The sequence below is a fragment of the Chanodichthys erythropterus genome, chromosome 3 (genome assembly GCF_024489055.1).
Source record: "Chanodichthys erythropterus isolate Z2021 chromosome 3, ASM2448905v1, whole genome shotgun sequence".
NCBI lineage: Eukaryota > Metazoa > Chordata > Actinopteri > Cypriniformes > Xenocyprididae > Chanodichthys > Chanodichthys erythropterus.
In genome coordinates, this window is record NC_090223.1 from 14,398,402 (window position 1) to 14,418,625 (window position 20,224).

A 20,224-nucleotide genomic window follows, 5' to 3' on the forward strand; every position below is an offset into this window, starting at 1 on the left:
TCGTTAAATTGTGAGAAAAAAGTTGAGATAATATGTTGAGAATATAAACTCATTAAATTATGAGAAAAAAGACATTAAATTATGAGAACAAATTCGCTAAATTACAAATTTGTTCTCATAATTTAACGACTTTTTTCTCGTAATTTAATGACTTTATTCTCAACATTTTATCTCGACTTTTTTCTCGAATTAACACGGTTTTATTTTTATTTTTTTATTGCTTAGCCCTAATCCTCTTCCGTAAGTGTAACAGTTGGGTTCTAGAAGTAAAAACTCATTCATTTTCATTTTCTCCATAGGGAACTTATAAACCTTTTAAAGACAGTCTTACTGTAAACTACGATTGTTAATTGATAGTATATGCTTCTGCTTATGTCGTCAGCCCACATTATTTCAACTTAGTTTTAAAATAATCATGTTTAACAGCGGGATTTTATGGTGAAAACTACATTACCCATGATGCTTACACCAATTCTACCAATCAGAGAGTCGAAACAAGCCAAAAGATCTCTTTAGCCCCACCCAATCCCATGAAGCAATCAAGTCAGTCTGACTTCATTCTCAAAATATGTGTATAGAATCAACATTTCTAAAAGCATAGTTGTATAGGTATATACTTAATGGGATTGAAGTTCTTTAGCTCACTAAAGCTGTTAAGTACACAGTCCAGTCTTTTTGTCAGATTTTCAAATACTTTTTTGCTTAAAATCACGGTTTGTAATGTTGATTCACCTCGTAGCTGGTTGGCTTGGTTCATGGCTTAAAATACTTTAATGAAGACTTTTTTTTTTTTTAAAACCCTATGAATGGAAAAAATACAGAACCAACGTCACTGAAAAAGTGGGCAGGCACTAATGCACTCTATTGACCAAAAGAATGCTGCTTGATTTGAAAATGACTTTTGTAGCTGTGCTTCATGCATTGATATACTATTGACAAAAGACAATGGACCTTTTTTGCTTGCAAAATTTCGTTCATGTGACGGCACCTTAAGATCAGTTCAGATGTGATATTCACGTGTTAATCATTCCAGAGAGAATCCACGTAATCACTAAAACACTCCTGTTGACCTCTGAAAACATGATGCTGATCTGATAGAGATATCAAGATATCAAGATATCATTTATTAAGTTTTTAATCCGGATATCTCTGGATCAAGTGTTTCTAATTGTTTTAGATTTTAATCCAGAATATGTTGTCTGTTTGATCTCATGGTAATATGAATGTTAATGCATTAGTGTTTCATATCTGATGGCATAAATGCACTTTAATTTTAAATGATTAATTTGATAAAATGATACTGATGTTGTAAAGGGTGCTGGAGTTTTATCTGCGAGTTTGTTTTGCTGGAAAGGTCTGAATTTTGATCAAGAATTCACATCAATTCCAACAAGCAAACTTAATCTATTACACAAACTCATTTATTGAGGATCTTTATCAGTTAATTGTTTTTGGTTACACTTTAGTAGAAAGGATGTTTTAACACTCGAAAAATGTGATTTATATGATTCAGTCTGTGTGAAAAATCCATGTGATTGCTAATAATACTAATATGCCTTGTGATGAATCATGAAAATGTCTGTTTATTATAAATACAAATTTTTGTCTGATCTTTGTTTATGGATGCAGCATGTGTATTATTTGTATATGTGCAGATGATGTGGTTAAAAGTTTTGTGCAAATATTATTTTTGTATGATTATTAACACCCTTTGCTTGCAGTAAGACACAAACGTGCGAATCATAAATTAATTTTATTAGTCCGTCAAAGCTCACAAGGAAATGACGTCGACCACAGTGATCTTAGCTCTAAAAAGTGCAGGGAAAAAAAACGACATTTAAAAAAACAAACAACAGTTAAAACCCAACTGAGGGTCCAAAAGCTTATAGAAATCTGACAATCAAATCACAAGACAAACTCAACAACATGCAACAGATCATGTGACCAAACATTTACCGCAACAGTGCATCACTGTCATTACCTCATCACAAACGTCGTCACATACATATAGCAAAAATAACACAAGATCTTTGCTGTGAAAGTTTGTTTAAACTGTTTTGCTAGCCTACTGTTATTCTTCAGCTTGTCTACAAAATGCTGCTTGATTTACCCTGAAAGACTCCCGAGAATTCTGGGGAGATGAAGTCAGTTTGGCAGTACATTTATATTTGGGGTTTCAAGTTTCAAGTGCAATATTAGTCCATGATGCTTCAGTTCCAGCATATATAACAGAGCTTAATGGACGAAGCCCTCCAAACCTGTCAAGATCATGTCCGACTCGTATTTTACTCTAAATCAAATGAAAATATTTTGCATAATGAAAATTAAGGTTAGTTTTAGGACCATTATGATTTTTGCATTGCGACTTTAATGAGAAAGAAACATTTGCCCCCCTAAATTCTCACTACTGTAAGTAAAATATCAGTGATAATTCTCATTATTTCGGTAAAACAATGATTTTAAATTAAAATCAGTAAAATGCATTTAAATCCATAAAGTCAGTACAACAAAAGTACTTACAATGTTTAAACAGCTGTAAGCAGCAATTACGGGGCCAAGCACAGAGAGCACGATAAGCCATGCCAACATGGCTGGCAGCGTGAGACTAGCTGCAATAACAGGAAAGTAACAACATTTTAAGATGATTTTAGGCAAATTGGCTGAAAATCATGAATAAGATCAATAGAAATATGATTGAAAGGTTTATCACAGTCAACCAATTGGATGGCGCTGTGACCAAACTGATGCGGTGTGGTCAGAGTGAGGTGACAATGAAACATGCAAAGTTCGGTGTCAATATGTCAAAGCATTGCAGAGATACAGCTTCAAGAGTCGTTTTTGCATCATGCCTCAAATTTGTTGCTGTGCTATATAAAAACGGTTTTGTCTATTGACACAAAATCCATAACTTTTTGCCGGCATGGTCCGAAGGTGATTCGACTCAAATTTGGTGAAAATCGGGACTAACAGTCTAGGAGGAGTTCGAAAAAATATGTTTTTAAAGAAAATCAAAATGGTGGGCAGCCAACTATGGCAACACTGGTATCAATGTTGTCACCATGACCCAAGGAATCTGTTAAGTGTCATGACAATAGGTTAAATTACTCAAAAGCTAACAGCATTTAAAAAAAAAATCATTATAACATTTGACCACAAGGAGGTGCTGTCTCGAAACCTTTTGAGTACCTACAGATGGTGCCAATAGCACATACTGAGTTTCGTAATGATACACCAATGAATTCATAAAATATAGCATACTATATTGTAGTTAATGGCAATTTCATGTTTTGTTCAATTATAGCGCCACTAAGAGGCACAATCACATTTATTATGTGTACTCAGAGTGAGCCCATACTTGTGTCTCTCAAATTTGTTGAAAATATCTAATTCTGCTTTGGAGTTATATACATGTATATCTATGAGAACATAAAAAAATGACCAATTGGCGACTTTGTTTGCGTTTTGTTGCCACTATCAATATTTTGACATTTGGCCATTACCATTTAGCCAAAAACATGTTTCTGAATTTCCTACAGTGGTTTCGTCTCGATCAAACTAACAGTTTCGAAGATATTGGCGAAAGTTGTTTTAACGCTAAATCGCCACGGCGTACAAACCATGATGTGAAACCTAGCATGTTTGGTATCGTTGGTTTTGGCAAGGATTAAGGAAAATTCCCATGAAATTAAGTCAACCACACCCAAAGTTATAGGCATTTGAACATTTGATTTATCACTAGGTGGCGCTGGCTTCAAACTTCTCAGGCTCATTCAGGACATCATGCTGATGACCCATATCGAGTTTCGTAATGATACACTAATGCGTTCATAAAATACAGTGTTTTAGCACAAAATTCAAAATGGCCGATGGCCAAAGTGGCCAATATGGGAAAACTGGATATCATTTGACTCGTCATGATGCCCTGAATCTAACAAGACCACTTTTTGGACAAACTGTTCAAAAGTTGTAAGCAAAAACAGCCATTTTTCATATCTCCGGACCAGTAGGTGGCACTGCGCCGAAACGCAGCATGTAACCTCAGGTCATGATTGTGGTGACATGGACCAAGTTTGAATACGATAAAGTGTTGAGGAGATATAGCATTGTCTATTTTCGCTAGTGCTACATACAATTAGTTTGCGCGTTTTTTGAAAATGGTTTGACTAAAATTCCATAAATTTTTGTCGCCATTTGAAGATGATCTGGTTAAAGTTTTGTGAAAATCGGACCAATGGCCTAGGAGGAGTTACAGTAGGTACAACTTCAGTGATTGGCCCCTAAATACTTTACAGTTTAAATAGCATATATGTTTTTCTGTATTCCAGTAATAAGAATTTGAGGGTAAATGTGTTTAATTGAGAACAATTTTATGCAGATCATAATTTCTGAACCTTTTGATTTTGAGGTGAATATGACGATGAAGGTTTTGTGAGCTTCGCCCTATCAATTTAATACAGAATTATCACAATTCAATTACTGCATAAATAAACAAAAATAAATATGAGAGCCAAAACCAGCCACAAGTGTAGCATTTGTGCCTCTGGATCAATGCATTCGATTCGTTCACAGTTCAGCTTGAGGATGTTCAACCATCATTTCACAATCTCTCTCTGTCTCCACCTTCAGGTAACTCGTTTAACCAGAAACACACTTTATGCAAGTGCACAAACGCACTAAAGCATTGGCAACAATCCTGAATCTGTTCAAACAGCACTGTAAATTGGCTCTGTGAGCGTCAACAATGCAACAGAAATGTGTGAAACTGAGTTTGTGTATTTGTGCACTTGCATATAGTCTGTTTCTAAGCATTTCTCATAACGCAGCCTGTCGACTTTAGACGGCTGAACTCATGTTACATTCTCTGCACCCTTCAACTTTCAACAGCCTTGCTCCCATGATGCTTTGCTCTCACAACAATCCTCTCTTGCGGGCGGGTCCTAGGAGCTGATGATCTGGCCCGACCAGGTCTCGTGTTTGGTTCCTGGCTTCAGGTGCGTGATGAGCACCTCCACGGCCTGGACCTTCACATTCTTGGGCGGGATGGGACAGACCTTGTATGTGACCTCGTCCCCCTCCATAGGAACATACTCTCCTTCAATACTGTGAGAGAGATGCATGAGTGACTCACACAGACACACACCAGCACAAAAACAGACGGTTTAAAGCTAATGCGTCTGACAGCGTTATACAGTGATTCTTGGAGATTTCAGCACACAAACATGACATTTACTTCTAAGTGATACATTTCAGATTATATGTAGAAACATACACAAAAAAAATCTTGATAAACGTCTAATTTTTATTAAAAATATAATCTCTATGAAGTTTTCTGATTTTACAACAGATAACCATAAGCATTTTTTTTTTTTGCTATTGTATAACTTAAAAAAACAGGAATTGCTCACATTATCTTAAAGATCTATTTTCTAAAAGATTAAAAAATTTAGTGGAAAAGTATTATTGTTATTGTATTTTATAATACTATTAGTATTGTGCTTTATATTATTGTTGTATTTTAATGTACTATTATATTTTAAAATGATTATTAATAATATTATTCTTTATAAAATTATTATATTTTGAAGTTATTGTTACTGTAGTTGTTATACTGTTATATTAAAATTATTATTGTTATTAGTATACTTTATAAAATTATTGTCATTGTTACACTTTATAATATAATAATATAACTTAATTAAAATATAAAATTATACTTAACCCTTTGATGCACAAGCTATGAAAACCCCTTCTAATGCGCAACATGGGTCAAAAATGACCCGTATTCATTTCCTATGTAATTTCAATCATGGTTGAGTGTTTCTTTGCTGAATCTTTGAAAGAAATGTATTTTATCATTCATTTATTCCAGGTATTCCTTAAATATCTTGTTTTTGATTGACAAAAATCATTATGTTCATTTTTTCTTTCTTACTTTATAAACAAACACAGTTTTTGTCTGTCTACATCAATTTTACACACATGGGTCAAAAATGACCCGTATTCATTTCCTGTGTAATTTCAGTCATGACTGAGTGTTTCTTCGCTGAATCTTTGCAAGATATTTATTTTATCATTTATTTATTTCAGGTATTACTTAAATATCTTGTTTTTGATTTTCTACAAATAATTATGTTTATTTTTCTTTTTTACTTTATAAACAAACACAGTTTCTACATCAATTTTATACACATGGGTCAAAAATGACCCATATTCATTTCCTATGTAATTTCAGTCATGACTAAGTGTTTCTTCGCTGAATCTTTGAAAGAAATGTATTTTATCATTCATTTATTCCAGGTATTCCTTAAATATCTTGTTTTTGATTGACAAAAATCATTATGTTCATTTTTTCTTTCTTACTTTATAAACAAACACAGTTTTTGTCTGTCTACATCAATTTTACACACATGGGTCAAAAATGACCCGTATTCATTTCCTATGTAATTTCAGTCATGACTGAGTGTTTCTTCGCTGAATCTTTGCAAGAAATGTATTTTGTCATTTATTTATTCCAGGTATTCCTTAAATATCTTGTTTTTGATTTTAACAAATCATTGTGTTTATTTTTTCTTTCTTTTTTTCATAAACAAACACAGGTTTTGTATTTCTACATCAATTTTACACACATGGGTCAAAAATTACCCATATAGAAACCTTTGCAAATTTTCGCAAGAAGGAACATATTTACTGCAGACAACTGTTCATCCGCCATACATTTCATGTCTCAACATGGCTGCTTTTGTATATTTGATGGATGAAAGACATATTATACTTCATATAATAGGCTGTATATTATATTTCATAATTTGTATTTTTTGTCATAAACCAATGCTACTGGTCACCTTTTACATCTATCAGTGTTCCTGAAAAGTAACAGTTTTGAGGTTTCTGTCCAACAGTGAAAATATATAATAAGTGTATCGATCAACAGTGATTTTGAATTTCTTTATCTATAGTGTTAGCGGCTGGTCCTCAACAGAACTGAGGTGGATGATGACATCACTGTAAAAAAAGCTGAAAGTGTACTTTGCGAACAGTCAAACGCAATTTAAATGTGTATGTGCAGGGTTGCACATACACAGTTACAGAAATCCGGCGGAAATTATAAAAAGTTACAAAAATCTGTATGCTGACCCTCACGTACACATAAAAAATGAAGTATACTTTGGCCTTTAGAAAGGTAATGACACACACATTCAAAAAAATTCATTCAAAAAGAAAGGAAAAATTAAAATAAGGATTTGGTTATTGAGTTATAGATGGAATAATGAATGATAAAATTAATTTATTGTAATATATGCGATATAGAAAATAACTAATTCGGGTCACTTTAGACTCATGTTGTATTTGTCCAAAACTGTTACATTTCAGGAACGCTGACAGACATAAAGGATGACCAATTGCATTGATTTATGACAAAAAATTTAAAATTATGAAATATATAGCCTAATATATTAAATATAATAAGACTTACATCCATCAAATATACAAAAGTAGCCTTGTTAAGATGTGAAATGTGTGGCAGATGAACAGTTGTCTGCAGTAAATATGTTCCTACTTGCAAAAATGTGCAAATCTTAAAGATTTCTATATGGGTCATTTTTGACCCATGTGTGTAAAATTGATGTAGAAACTGTGTTTGTTTATAAAGTAAGAAAGAAAAATAAACATAATTATTTGTAGAAAATCAAAAACAAGATATTTAAGTAATACCTGAAATAAATAAATGATCAAATAAATTTCTTTCAAAGATTCAGCGAAGAAACACTTGAAATTACATAGGAAATGAATACGGGTCATTTTTGACCCATGTTGCGCATTAGAAGGGTAGTGATACAAAAATGATTTTTATTAAAAAAGTAAGAAAGAAAAAATTAAAATGAGGATTTGTGATGATCAAAAACAAGTTATTTGAGGAATACCTGGAATACTGAATGATTAAAATAATTTCTTGCAAAGATATAGAAAATAAAAACTCAGCCGGGTCATTTTTGACCCATGTTGTGCATCAAAGGGTTAATATAATTCTTTTATATTATAATTTTATTATATTTATAATAATTTAGTTATATTTTTAAAATTCTTATTTTATTGGTGTTATTATATATTTTATATAAATTATATTACAATTATATATTTATTTAAATAATTATTAATATAATTCGTTTTCACTAATATTATATTTTTAAATTATTATTATTATTTTATTATTTTTAAATTATTATTATTTAAAATTATTACACTTTATAATATATACTAAATATAATTATTTTAGCATTATTTATATTATAGAATCTTTATAGAATTTATTATTATAATTATATTTAAAAATATTGTTATTGTTACTGTTATACTTCATAAATTATTATAATTACTATTGTTGATATTTTTAATATACTTTATATTAATATAGAGCATATTTAGTATACTTTATACTTTATAAAAATAATAATATAATATTTTAAAATATATTTAATATTTCTTGTATTGTTGTTTTATTATTATATATTATATTTATATAATTCATAATTATTATTACTAATATTGTTATCATTTTAATATTGTTGTTTTTGTTGTTGTACCTTTTAACAAGTATTATTAATAATTGTTTTATAACTATTATTAATTTTTTCTGCATGTAAAATACAAGCTGATTTCTTGTATTTTGACTCTTGATTTTGAGATGTGTTGTGGACCTGATTCAGAAGATCACAGCATCAGTCTGAGCAGGTACTCGTGAACTCGGACTCACTCTGAAATGTGAACGAAGATGTCCTCTCCGCCGTGAGCCGGTCTGATGTAACCGTGACCCTGCGAGCGTGAGAAGTTTTTACACACGCCTTTAAAGACAGGACCCGCGTTAGCGCGCACAGTCCTGCGGACACACAGATACATCAAAACAATCTCATGGCAATTCATAGCTATTTTACATTTGTCAAATCGGTGGCAAATTCGTATGAATTTGTACCATCATCATTCTTATGATTAAAGAAACCGAAACTAAAACAGAGCGTTCAGACAGGGGGTAAAAACAGGTGCTGCAACAATGTAAATTATAGAAAAAAATAACTTTTTTTTTTTTTTTTTTTTACATTAAATCATGTAAACATAAACTTTTAAATGAGCATAATATGACCTCTTTAAGTTTTTCCTTGAGTTCCACTTTTTTTTCCGAATACTATGGAAGGCCATTTCCACAAATGAAAAAAAAAACCCCAAAAAACTGTAGGGTGTGGCACTTGCAATACCAAGGTAATGGGTTCGATCCCTATGCGAGGAACACACTTATTGGTGTATACAGCTATGGGAAAAACTAAGAGACCACTTAACATTGATTTTTGAACTTGGAGTGGTCTCTTAATTTTTTCCATAGCTGTATTTTGAATCCAAGTGTCCATTCACACTGAACATGTTTTTGCATTTCACTGTGCTGCTTTTCCATTGTTTTTCTAAGTAAACACGCTTTAATCCCAAACTGTACTTCAGCCGCCTGCGTTCCGCAATGGTCGCGCAGAGTCTGTGTGGCGTAATTTTTGTCATCAGGAGGGTCTGTGGCAGTGTTGCCAAAATCTGAGGTTTTACCGCAGAATCGGACTACTTTAACACTGTTGCCGCCGATTGTTTTTCATGTCCGCGGGTTAAAGCAACCTCAAATAACATGATATTTAGTCCCTGGAAAGCAAATTTTACCAGGGGGAACCTCACCAAAAAGCAAATTTAAACCCCCAGAACACGATTTTTACCGGGGGACCCCTCCAAAATGCGATTTGGCTAGTTTTGAGTATCAATTTGGCGGATTTGGTTGTGAAAAACTGGCAACACTGGTCAGCGAACATCCACACACAGCCCACCATTGTACGTCCACACAGATGTACGTCCACACAAATGGTGCATGTGCATTTGAGCACTTGAAAACAAACGTCCACTACGTTGTGCTCATGGTAATTGATATACTTTGAAAGGCGTTCACACTCAACTGTGCATGAGACGGAGCGGAACGCAGAAAATGAAGTATAACCGCGGCTTTTCTGCGTCCGCTCAGACGGTACGCATACAACAGCGAATGCGCAAGCTGAATATTGAGACAGAAGAGACCACTAGGTGGCAATACGAGAGTGCAGAAAGAACGATACAAAACAACACTCTGTTCCAAGAACAGTGAATAAAGCGGCATAGCCTTCTCCATTTTTTTTTTTTTTGGTTCTTGTTCTAAACTTTGCACGCAATGGTGAATCCACTGCTTTTCTTCTTCTAACCTTCCAACAAATGTCCTGTAAATGACATGACTCAGTGCTGCCCTCTGACGTCTGGTAGAGTATAGAGTATAGAAAAGCAATTGTACTGTGCATGTGTCAAACTCGTTCATCGGCAGTTGAGTTCACTTTGAAATCTGTGTGGGCAAGACTGTTTGTGAGACGGAGCTGAACGTGGAAAATGAGGTACACCCAGGACTTAAAGCAGAAAGTATACTTTTTTTTTTTTTTTACATGTACGCTAGTGCACAGTCAAACACACAGCCTAGCAAAGTATACTTGACTTGTACAATTCCAATACCTCTATGAGTTACAACCCATATAAACATATTTGTATTCTTTCATGCTAGAGTTGAACAAATGAGGGTAGTTTCTAACCTCTTAACACAATCTCTCTTCTATGTAGGCCCCCATTGTCGCTGTAGCTTGCATGTGTTCTGCTCTGTTCTGTTTATGCACTTTTTCTTTGACTACCTTGTGAATTGACGCCCCAAGGCATGGTTGCCACCTTGTGGATACAATAATTACTGCAAAAAATTTAAATGCGCAATGTGCAACCAAAAATTTGGTTGTAAAAATCTGGTGGTGAAAAAAACAGGTTATGTGTGAACCTGAGGGAGGAGGTTCTAACAGACCAATCACAGCGCTTGCGGTCCGCATAGAATTGCCGCGTTAAGGCTGATTTGCATCGGACCTACGCCGGAGCTCCGCTAGCAGGCAGTGTCTGCAGTCATGTTGATTATCAAGGCAAAAGCCGAAGAAGAAGCAGCTTGTCACGTATGTTGTCAGAGAAGCTTCAGAAGTGATGGTGGCAAATAAACAACGAATTTTGTTGCAGTTTGATGGGGCGTGTCCCCTGAACCAGAGCATTTTCATTCCTATAAAATAGAAAACACTCGCTCTTTTCCGCTTGCTCCGCGCTAGTTTTTTTACATGAGGGAGAGGTTCTACCAGTCCAATCACAGCACTTACGGTCTGCGTAGAATTGACGCGTTGTTACGTTTGATGAGGTGCAGGTCAGGCTACGCGTGCTACACACAGCCTACGTTGTAGCTATGTACACTTGTACAATTATAAATCAACCTTAATCGAGCTCGATGTTTGTCCAGCATGTAAACAGACGTAGGGTTCAGGTCGTGACTTGTGCGTGTTGACTTACGCGGAGTACGTTCGGGTGCGTTTGGTGGGTAGAGGGCTCGGCAACTCCCCGGGCTGCAGCGCGGCTCTCTCCCAGACGCGGCTGCCCTCGCGCAGGAATGGGAAGGACAGCGACAGTGGCGCCGAGCGCGGAGACCGCAGGGACGGGTCCGCAGGGGACGACAGCTCCGGTTCTGCCATGATCAAGTCTGTTTGCTCTCTGACCTCCAGAAGCTTGCAGAAGACGACCTGCTGTGGGAGAAACACTAAACTCACACATCTATTGCTGCTTTTTCCAGTGACGCACATGTTAAACAGTGTATTTATTGACAAAGGCTCTGTGTGCGTACTTTGCTCTGTTTTTTATTTGCAGGGGCAGATTTTTCTGCAAGTAGAGACGTGCAGTAACAGCTTTTGCACTGATATTTACTCTGTCCTCCACAAAGGCTCTATGTGTGTGTGTTTGAGTTTACATGCAAGACAGTTTGTGCCCGGGGCGCGAGGGGTGCGTGCCCAGCTCCTCGCGCACAAAACCCTGCATTGTGTTCAAAGAGGCCTTTAAGAACACAAGGAACCATTCCGAGATCAGCTCATCACTTGTGTATATTTATCACATCTACATTAAAAGGCTGTGTTCACAATAGCATACTACCATACTATATCTGCAGTAGCCTACATGTGTATTGTGTGTGTGCAAGGTTAGATAATGTATCCCACAATGCAATGCAGTGTAAAAAAATGAAAATCATACATTATATTTAACATGTCTATTTTGATTACATAATTGCAGTTTTTATAAAATTGGATTAAAAACGCAAAATAAATATTTTTTCTGAGATGGATTACTGAATTAAACATGCAATATAATGAGGTCATGCAACAATCTACAGTTTGAAAAGTTTATGATTGAATAATAAGTAGATGACCCTAACATATTTTTTAATATTCAGCATACAGTAGTTGTGCCCCAAATTACATACTATACTTAAAGGATTAGTTCACTTTCAAATTAAAATTTTCCTGATAATTTATTCACCCCCATGTCATCGAAGATGTTCATGTCCTTCTTTCTTCAGTCAAAAAGAAATGAAGGTTTTTGATGAAAACATTCCAGGATTATTCTCCATATAGTTGACTTCAATGGCCTCCAAACGGTTGAAGGTCCAAATTACAGTTTCAGTGCAGCTTCAAAGCGTTCTACATGAAGTTAGAACTAAATTGTTATATACAATATGCTAGTGCAAGTATATAACAATTAGTTCAAACTTTGACCTGAGGAGGGCAGTAATACACTTAATTAGCAGTGTCTACACTGCTGGAATTCTAATAGAGAAGAAGAAGAGAGCTAGTTCAAGATGAGCATTTATGGTTAAAACGTAAAAATGTTTTAGAAAATTAGCAATGGTTTCTCTAGATAAGACTCTTATTCCTCATCTCGTATCGTGTAGAACGCTTTGAAGCTGCAATGAAAATGTAATTTTGACCTTCAACCGTTTGGGCTCCATTGAAGTCCACTATAAGGAGAAAAATCCTGGAATGTTTTCATCAAAAACCTCAATTTCTTTTTGACTGAAGAAAGAAAGACATGAACATCTTGGATGACATATCAGGAAATTTTAATTTGAAAGTGAACTAATCCTTTAAACTATGCACTATGTTCTACACTGTATGACATTTAGACAGTTTGCCATCCAATATTTTTTTCCACACTTTTTTTTTTTTTTTTTCGGTTAAATAAGTGTCATCCAGGTATTTTGAAGCGCACTTCTTATTATTGAAAATTTCTGTGTGAACACACTATTTATATGCCATAAAATAGGTCATATGTACACAAATTGAGGTTAATGAGTTGTAGTAGTATATACATATTATTATAGGAAAGCACACTGAGATCAGACCAAACTGTACATCAGTTGGCACATTATTTATGATTTCTTGGTTTCTGTATGGTTCGCGCGCAGTGACGCGAAATCTGGCATCGTGACGTCAGAGCCGCGCTGCTGGTTCTGCTGTTATTATGCAACAAGCGACTTTAGCGTCATCACGTACTATTAAATTCAGCGCAAGAAACATCATAGTAGGCTACACTACATAAGATCCACAATCACTGTCCTGCTTTTTGCTACAACTGGACCAAATTCTCAATGACATCACTTAAAATAAGAATAAGAGACAGTGTTTACAATATGACGCGATGGAATTCTGCCCCAAAATTCCGCGGCAATATAACCAGAACAGACGTGACACATAATTTACGTTAAAGAACGTTAAAATTATGCTATTAATTTTCCAGGTTTCGTTCAAGTCGGCGCCACCCGATTCCAGAATGTTCTTGATGGAGGGCAGGGATTGTGCCTCGAAACCTCGTCGGCTGACTTACTAGACAGCATTTTGAGGGCGTTATATGTGTGATTATTTTAAGAAAATACTGTCTAGGTAGGGAGCGCGCTAAGTTTTAAAGCACGGCCGGTGTTCTGAACAAAAGGTAGGAGACAAGATGGGATATCATCTTGAAAACAATGTATACAAGCACTAACTTTAATCTTTTTATTTGTTATTTAGACGTGTAGAGTTATTTATAGCACACACATTACAGGATTAAATACAGGTAAAATAAGCGCTAGAATTAATGGAGCAAATGCAGAAACTTACAGCTGGAGTTCACAGATGCTTCTGTCCCGTCCTGTCGACCGCCGTTATATAAGATGAAGTGAAAGAGAGCGCGCGAATCTGCAGTGAGGAGCTCGTGTGATGGAGGAGATCCCCGTTCACACGCTTTTACCGGGAGAACCAACGCGTTTAGTGATGATGCATCACCGAATCCCGCTGATGACGCGCTGAACACGTTAAATGAGTCACTCCCATCAGTGAACCGACTATGAAGTCACGAGAGATTATGTAAACAGCAGCCAGCTGACAATACATGAATGATACAGTCTTGATGAATAAAAACAATAAATAAATACACAATATGTAGTCCAATAGTACAATTTTCCAAATATTTATTTTATTTTAATGTAGTAAAAAAAACAACAACCTTCCATTCAGACCCAAAAAGAAAAATTGTTTCTTGTAAAACTTCACCTATATTTATATATAAAGTAAACTCTGACTCAAAATATCGCAATCCTCCAAACAACAGCAGAATTACAACCCAATATTCTATTTTAAATCATTACAAATGACTCCCTTTGTTGTCCAGCACCATCTGCTCACTGATTGGTCCACAGAGCTTCAGTTCATTATGAAGGAGTAGCTAAATGAGTCTTGTGAAAAGCTGCGGCCGATGATTCACAGTTTATATCGAAGAAGAGACCGTTAATTATTCCACCAGGACAAAAGACCCAGACCTGGTTCACTGACGGATCCCTGTGAAAGAAAAGAGGAGACCGTTAGCGGACTGTGATGTGTTTTAACGGTCATCAATATCATAAATCCTGCAAAGTTTTTTTTATATTTTCATTTATGCATGTACATTTTCAACACTATACTTAGTATTATATTACCACTGCATCAAATTAAAAAAAAAAAAAAAAAAAAAAAAAGCTAAAGGTGCCATAGAATGTCTTTTTAAAAGATGTAATACAAGTCTAAGGTGTCCCCTGAATGTGTCTGTGAAGTTTCAGCTCAAAATACCCCATAGATTTTTTAAATAAATTTTTTTAACTGCCTATTTTGGGGCATCATTAAATATGAGCCGATTCAGGCTGCGGCCCCTTTAAATTCTCGTGCTCTCCGCCCACGGAGCTCGTGCTTGCCTTTAACAGCATAAACAAAGTTCACACAGCTAATATAATCCTAAAAATGGATCTTTACAAAGTGTTTATCATGCAGCATGTCTAATCGCATAAGTATTGTATTTATTTGGATGTTTACATTTGATTCTGAATGAGTATGATAGTGCTCTGTGGCTAAAGCTAACATTACACACTTTTGGAGAGATTTATAAAGAATGAAGATGTGTTTATGCATTATACAGACTGCAAGTGTTTAAAAATGAAAATAACGACAGTCTTGTCTCCGTGAATACAGTAAGAAATGATGGTAACTTTAACCACATTTAACAGTACATTAGCAACATGCTAACGAAACATTTAGAAAGACAATTTACAAATATCACTAAAAATATCATGATATCATGGATCATGTCAGTTATTATTGCTCCATCTGCCCTTTTTCGCTATTGTCCTTGCTTGCTTATGTACACCCCGACTGTTACATAACCTGTTCATCAGAGGTCTTTTAAACAAATGAGATTTATAGAAGGAGGAAACGATGGTGTTTGAGACTCACTGTATGTCATTTCCATGTACTGAACTCTTGTTATTTAACTATGCCAAGATAAATTCAATTTTTAATTCTAGGGCATGCGAAAAGGGTCTATTATAAGAAACTTATCAACGCATCCAGGCTAACAAAAATATGTTCTCAGAATGTTTTACTAACGTTCCAATTAAGTTACGAAAATGTTATTTCCGAGTGTTCTCAGAACATTCAAAATGTTACTCTTTATATGAAAATTAGAGAAAACATTCACGGAATGTTCAATTTCATAATTTTTTAAACATGATAGGAATTTTACTTTTTAAATATTCTCAGAACATTCTGTAACAAGTAACATTTAAAAAAACGTTAGATTAACATCCAACTAAAATGTTTCAGAATAACGTTCCATAAGCGATGTACGAGTAGCGTTTTTGTGCTAACATTTTTGATAACGTTATTAAAGACCAGATAACTTTGAACAAACATTCTATTAATGTTAATGGAAGAACGTTTGTTCATAACTTTGAGAGAACCTTGCCTTCCTAAGAAAAATGGTGGATGAAACAGGTTTAAAATTCATTCTAACTATTTTATTAAAAATAATCTCACTATGAGTGTGTAGGGAGCCTCTTTCTGCGGTGCGGCATCCTCCGGGCCTGCAGGTGGCGCTGCGCTGGTTGTGCCGGCTGCACTCGGGGCTTCTTTCTCTGTGCTGGGACCAGTGGGCGATGTGTCGATGAAGACCTCGTCCACAACCCGGAAGCGGATCTCTTCGCCCTGGTCCATGTAGAGGTCATGAGTGCCTTCGTCCGTTTCGTACTCCCACACCCACACCTGCTCCGCCTCATCACTACGGCAACCGTGAAGGAACAGTGCATAGTGGGCAACTCATTTCAGGTAATTTGCTATTTATATAAGATTAAATAAGGTTAAATGTGTATATATATATACTAAAATATTAAATTAAGTTTAGAAGTGATAATTCAGGATACAATTTAGCCGGTTGCTGTAGAGACTCTGGCGGGATTATGATGTCATCAAAGAATCCGAGGCTCACTGTGGAATCGACACACATAAACTGATTATTTACCTCATAATGGCCATATAATCATTTTCTAATGATTTTGCAATTTTCCATTTCAAATTGGGTTCTAAATTCCAATTAAGCCATTATTCCGTAAACTAAGTTCTAAAGCTTCAAAACTGTTGGAATGAAGGCTTGACTATGAATATGATGTGCATGTAAATGTGCTCATTATTATTTTAGCTTTTTAGAATTTTAAATTTGTTTTATTTTAAATAAGTTTTCAATTTTATATTTTCCATACATTTTACTTTTATTTAAAGGTTTTTTACAATTTTATTAAGTTTTTACTTTTTAAAAATATTTTTATTTAAAAAACGTATTTAATTTTAATTTTATTTGTTTTTAGTTATCTTAGTAGATCAAGTTAAACTAAATGAAACTGAGAAATGTTGCTGAAATAAAGTATTTTTTTAAATATTTTAATTTATTTTATTTTAAATTAGTATTCATTTTAATGTATTTTAAATTAGTTTTAATTTAGATATTTTCCAAAAATTTAAGTTGTGGTCAAAGTTTTAGTAATTTTTTTTTTTCATAATTTTCGTAGTTTTTGCTTTTTAAAAATATTTTTATTTAAAAAATTAATTTAATTATATTTATTTTTAGTTATTTTAGTATATCATGTTAAACTAAATGAAAAAAAATTTAAATTAGTTTTCATTTTTATACTTACTCTTAATTTTAGTTTTAGTTAAAGGTTTAGTCTTTTTTTTTTCGATTTAATTAGTTTTTGTTTTTTAAAAATATTTTAAATTTAAAAATGCATTTAAATATTTTTTATTTATTTTAGTAGATCAAATTAAACTAAATGAAACTTGAAATTTTTTTTAAATATTTTATTTATTTTTGAAGAACAGCACGAGAGCATCATGGGTGTTTTGTGTGGCCTCTCTCACCATGAACACCCTCTGCACTACAGCCTTTGATCTTTCCCACCAGAATGGCATCCAGGAACGGGTGGAAAACCACGTATCGAAAATGAACTGCAGGAGAGAGAGAGAGAAGAGGAGAGGTTTAGCTCGACTGTCTGGACGCAGTGAGTAACAGTGACTCTTGTACCTTTAGTATGAGACGCTCCGTCTCCAGGAAAGATGTAGGAATCCTCCAGTTTAGTGATGTCATACAGACAGATGCACAAACCCACGTTATACACCACCTGCAAACACATGAGGAGTTAGACGGGTTCATGGAAAACTGGATGTTTATATAAGAGGTCAATGTATTTGAGATAATGATTGTGATTCCTGAGCGCACAAAATTGGAATTATTAACAACTATGTAAAAACAATATTGAGTGAGAAAACATTTACCACATAAAGATCTGATCAAGGGCATTCTCATATTGTTCATAATGACACTGGGCAAGTTTTGCACTTGCTAAAACAACATATTATCTAGCAGTAAATTTATAAAAATAAAGAAATTATTTAATGGCATTGGCATGACAGCAGTATTGGTACAATTCTATTATATATAAAAAATACAGATTCAACACAATAAATTGATCTGTCTAGTCTTCTTCTTATTGTAGTTGTATGTTGTTTATTTTACGTACTGTCTTGTTATTTAATTGGTAATTTGATGATGATACCACATTATTTAAAATTATAAGTGCAAAGCAGAAGTTTCCCCGTTTATTTATTTATTTTACTTTACAAATTTATTATTGAGGAAATGTTTAAAAGTCTGGATCAGTGACAACCTAAAATAGAGAAATTACTGAAATTTAATGCTTTCAGCACTCTTATAAATGACACAAATGTGCTTAAAAACACTACAAAATATACATATGTTTATAGTGTTTTTAAAGCTTTGAACTTTGATATATATTTAAAATTTTATCAATTTTGTTTACTTTTGGCCATAACTCGTTTATCATTGTGTACTATATTGATGTACAAATGCAAAGAAATAAAATTATTTTGAAAACATTACATTCCGGGTCTGATATGTTGATGAAAAGGTAATAATTAAACCATAAATATTTAACATTTTAAGACAATCTAAATAAACACAAAATGATGAAATATTTCATTAGTTGTTATTATTTATTGTGTGGCCGAAGACTTTCTGAACATAAATAAGCAACAGACAGCTTTAGAACAGACCATTTGAGAGAAATGAATGAATGAATTACTTAAATTTAATTATTTACTGCCACTTTGTGAAAATTAAGTAATCAATTAAAAATATCTGTAGACTGATTAAGAACATTTTAAAACGTAATCTTATTACAAGTATTATTTTTTTGGAATCTGATTATGTTAATCATACTACCCCGTACTATATTCATGAAGCATGTGTTTTTAAGGAAGTACCTGTAATGACAGATAAACATGACTTCACCTTGTTGGCGAGTTTCTTGTTGAGCTCTTCGGCGATCGCGTCGTTCAGCTGCCGGTGGAAACTCCACGGAGGAATCCGGACCGTGTCCACCATCTCCACCAGCACGAACATCCTCGACCTGAACGCTGGACCCGGACTGAACGACCCGTGAGGAGCTGCTGGACCCAGACAGCAGTGTGAGGGACAGATAAACATCTATCAGTTTATGAAACTGTCACTCTCTGCATGTGATATTCTGCTGTAACGTTACTTTTACCTCAGTCCTTCTGAAGATTCGGCAGCCCGAGTGTGTGCAGACAGATGTGATCCAGCTGCTCCGGTTTACACATTTACACCTTTAATAATGTGTAAACACTCATGATTTTAGCGCACAGCATGATAACAGCTACACATGTGCTGAATCACGACAGCGGCTGACACTTTACGGCACTGACGTCACGCGACCACATTCAGTGAAAAAAGTTTTTTTTTATTTTCAAAAAATAGCCTATGTTGATGCATAAGCTATTTGAATTCTTTAAAGGACTTCTTTAAATTGACTGCGATAATACTTAAGAAAATAATATGCTAGCTCATTTCAGAATTTTATGTTTTGTAACTTTGTCAGGCTGATTGTTTTATGTTTTAATGGTAGTGATTTCATCTTTAACATTTGTCAGATATTAAAATCATGTGTCATAAACATCTGTCCAGTGAGTTAAAAAAAAGAAAGAAAAGAGATTTCCATCCTAATAGTTAAACATTTTTAAGGCATTGAGGTTGATTTTAAGGTGAGACACCAGGTGAATAGGTTAAAAAAAAAAAAAACTAATAGATATCACCATACTTCCCCAGCTGATTGATCACATTAAAAATTGCAAAAAAATTTGTATTACAAGTTTTCTAAAATGTTATGTTTAAATGTGCAAATGAGGCATTATCTAATTAAATCTGCGCTAATTTGCATACATTTCTAGAATAAAAATCTGAAGTATTTCTTCTTACAGAGCGAATTTTGGATTTCTCTTTTTTTTATCACTCCATAAATCAGAAAATACTATCAACAGCCATAAATAAATAAATAATTTTCACTATTTTTTTAGGAATAAAATGTTGTATGAAATCAGGCAAATTATATATCAACAAATCCCTCTGT

General features: G+C 34.2%; 2 protein-coding genes across 4 annotated transcripts; both read right to left on the minus strand.

Annotated features, from left to right (window-relative positions):
• Positions 1 to 1,699: 1,699 nt before the first annotated feature.
• csdc2b (cold shock domain containing C2, RNA binding b) lies at positions 1,700 to 14,178 on the minus strand. 2 transcript variants are annotated; one of them, XM_067381120.1, is made up of 4 exons: positions 14,043 to 14,178; positions 11,413 to 11,642; positions 8,753 to 8,875; positions 1,700 to 5,100 (listed from the first exon to the last, which is right to left on the minus strand). In XM_067381120.1, the coding sequence occupies exons 2-4, from the start codon at positions 11,589 to 11,591 to the stop codon at positions 4,938 to 4,940; spliced, it is 465 nt and encodes a 154-aa protein (XP_067237221.1). In that variant the 5' UTR covers positions 11,592 to 11,642; positions 14,043 to 14,178; the 3' UTR covers positions 1,700 to 4,937. The 2 variants fall into 2 exon arrangements, with proteins under 2 accessions (XP_067237221.1, XP_067237222.1); XM_067381121.1 differs by having other exon boundaries at positions 11,413 to 11,639; positions 14,043 to 14,157.
• A 185-nt stretch (positions 14,179 to 14,363) lies between these two features.
• Positions 14,364 to 19,618, minus strand: polr3h (polymerase (RNA) III (DNA directed) polypeptide H). 2 transcript variants are annotated; one of them, XM_067381109.1, is made up of 7 exons: positions 19,346 to 19,618; positions 19,090 to 19,244; positions 17,803 to 17,899; positions 17,640 to 17,726; positions 16,649 to 16,712; positions 16,266 to 16,506; positions 14,364 to 14,759 (listed from the first exon to the last, which is right to left on the minus strand). In XM_067381109.1, the coding sequence occupies exons 2-7, from the start codon at positions 19,198 to 19,200 to the stop codon at positions 14,709 to 14,711; spliced, it is 651 nt and encodes a 216-aa protein (XP_067237210.1). In that variant the 5' UTR covers positions 19,201 to 19,244; positions 19,346 to 19,618; the 3' UTR covers positions 14,364 to 14,708. The 2 variants fall into 2 exon arrangements, with proteins under 2 accessions (XP_067237210.1, XP_067237209.1); XM_067381108.1 differs by having other exon boundaries at positions 14,365 to 14,759; positions 19,090 to 19,247; positions 19,346 to 19,614.
• Between the last annotated feature and the right edge of the window lie 606 nt (positions 19,619 to 20,224).

Bases quoted from the DNA above. Each gene is read 5' to 3' on its own strand.
- polr3h (XM_067381109.1), bottom strand. From the start codon at position 19,200: ATGTTCGTGCTGGTGGAGATGGTGGACACGGTCCGGATTCCTCCGTGG. The intron at 17,727-17,802 runs GTACAAGAGTCA...TCTCTCCTGCAG, and splicing joins CGGAGCGTCTCATACTAAAG to TTCATTTTCGATACGTGGTT. The intron at 16,713-17,639 runs GTGAGAGAGGCC...TCGATTCCACAG, and splicing joins TAGTGCAGAGGGTGTTCATG to TGAGCCTCGGATTCTTTGAT.
- csdc2b (XM_067381120.1), bottom strand. From the start codon at position 11,591: ATGGCAGAACCGGAGCTGTCGTCCCCTGCGGACCCGTCCCTGCGGTCT. The intron at 8,876-11,412 runs GTAAGTCAACAC...GTGTGTCCGCAG, and splicing joins CGCACCCGAACGTACTCCGC to GACTGTGCGCGCTAACGCGG. The intron at 5,101-8,752 runs GTGAGTCCGAGT...TCTCTCTCACAG, and splicing joins ATCTTCGTTCACATTTCAGA to TATTGAAGGAGAGTATGTTC.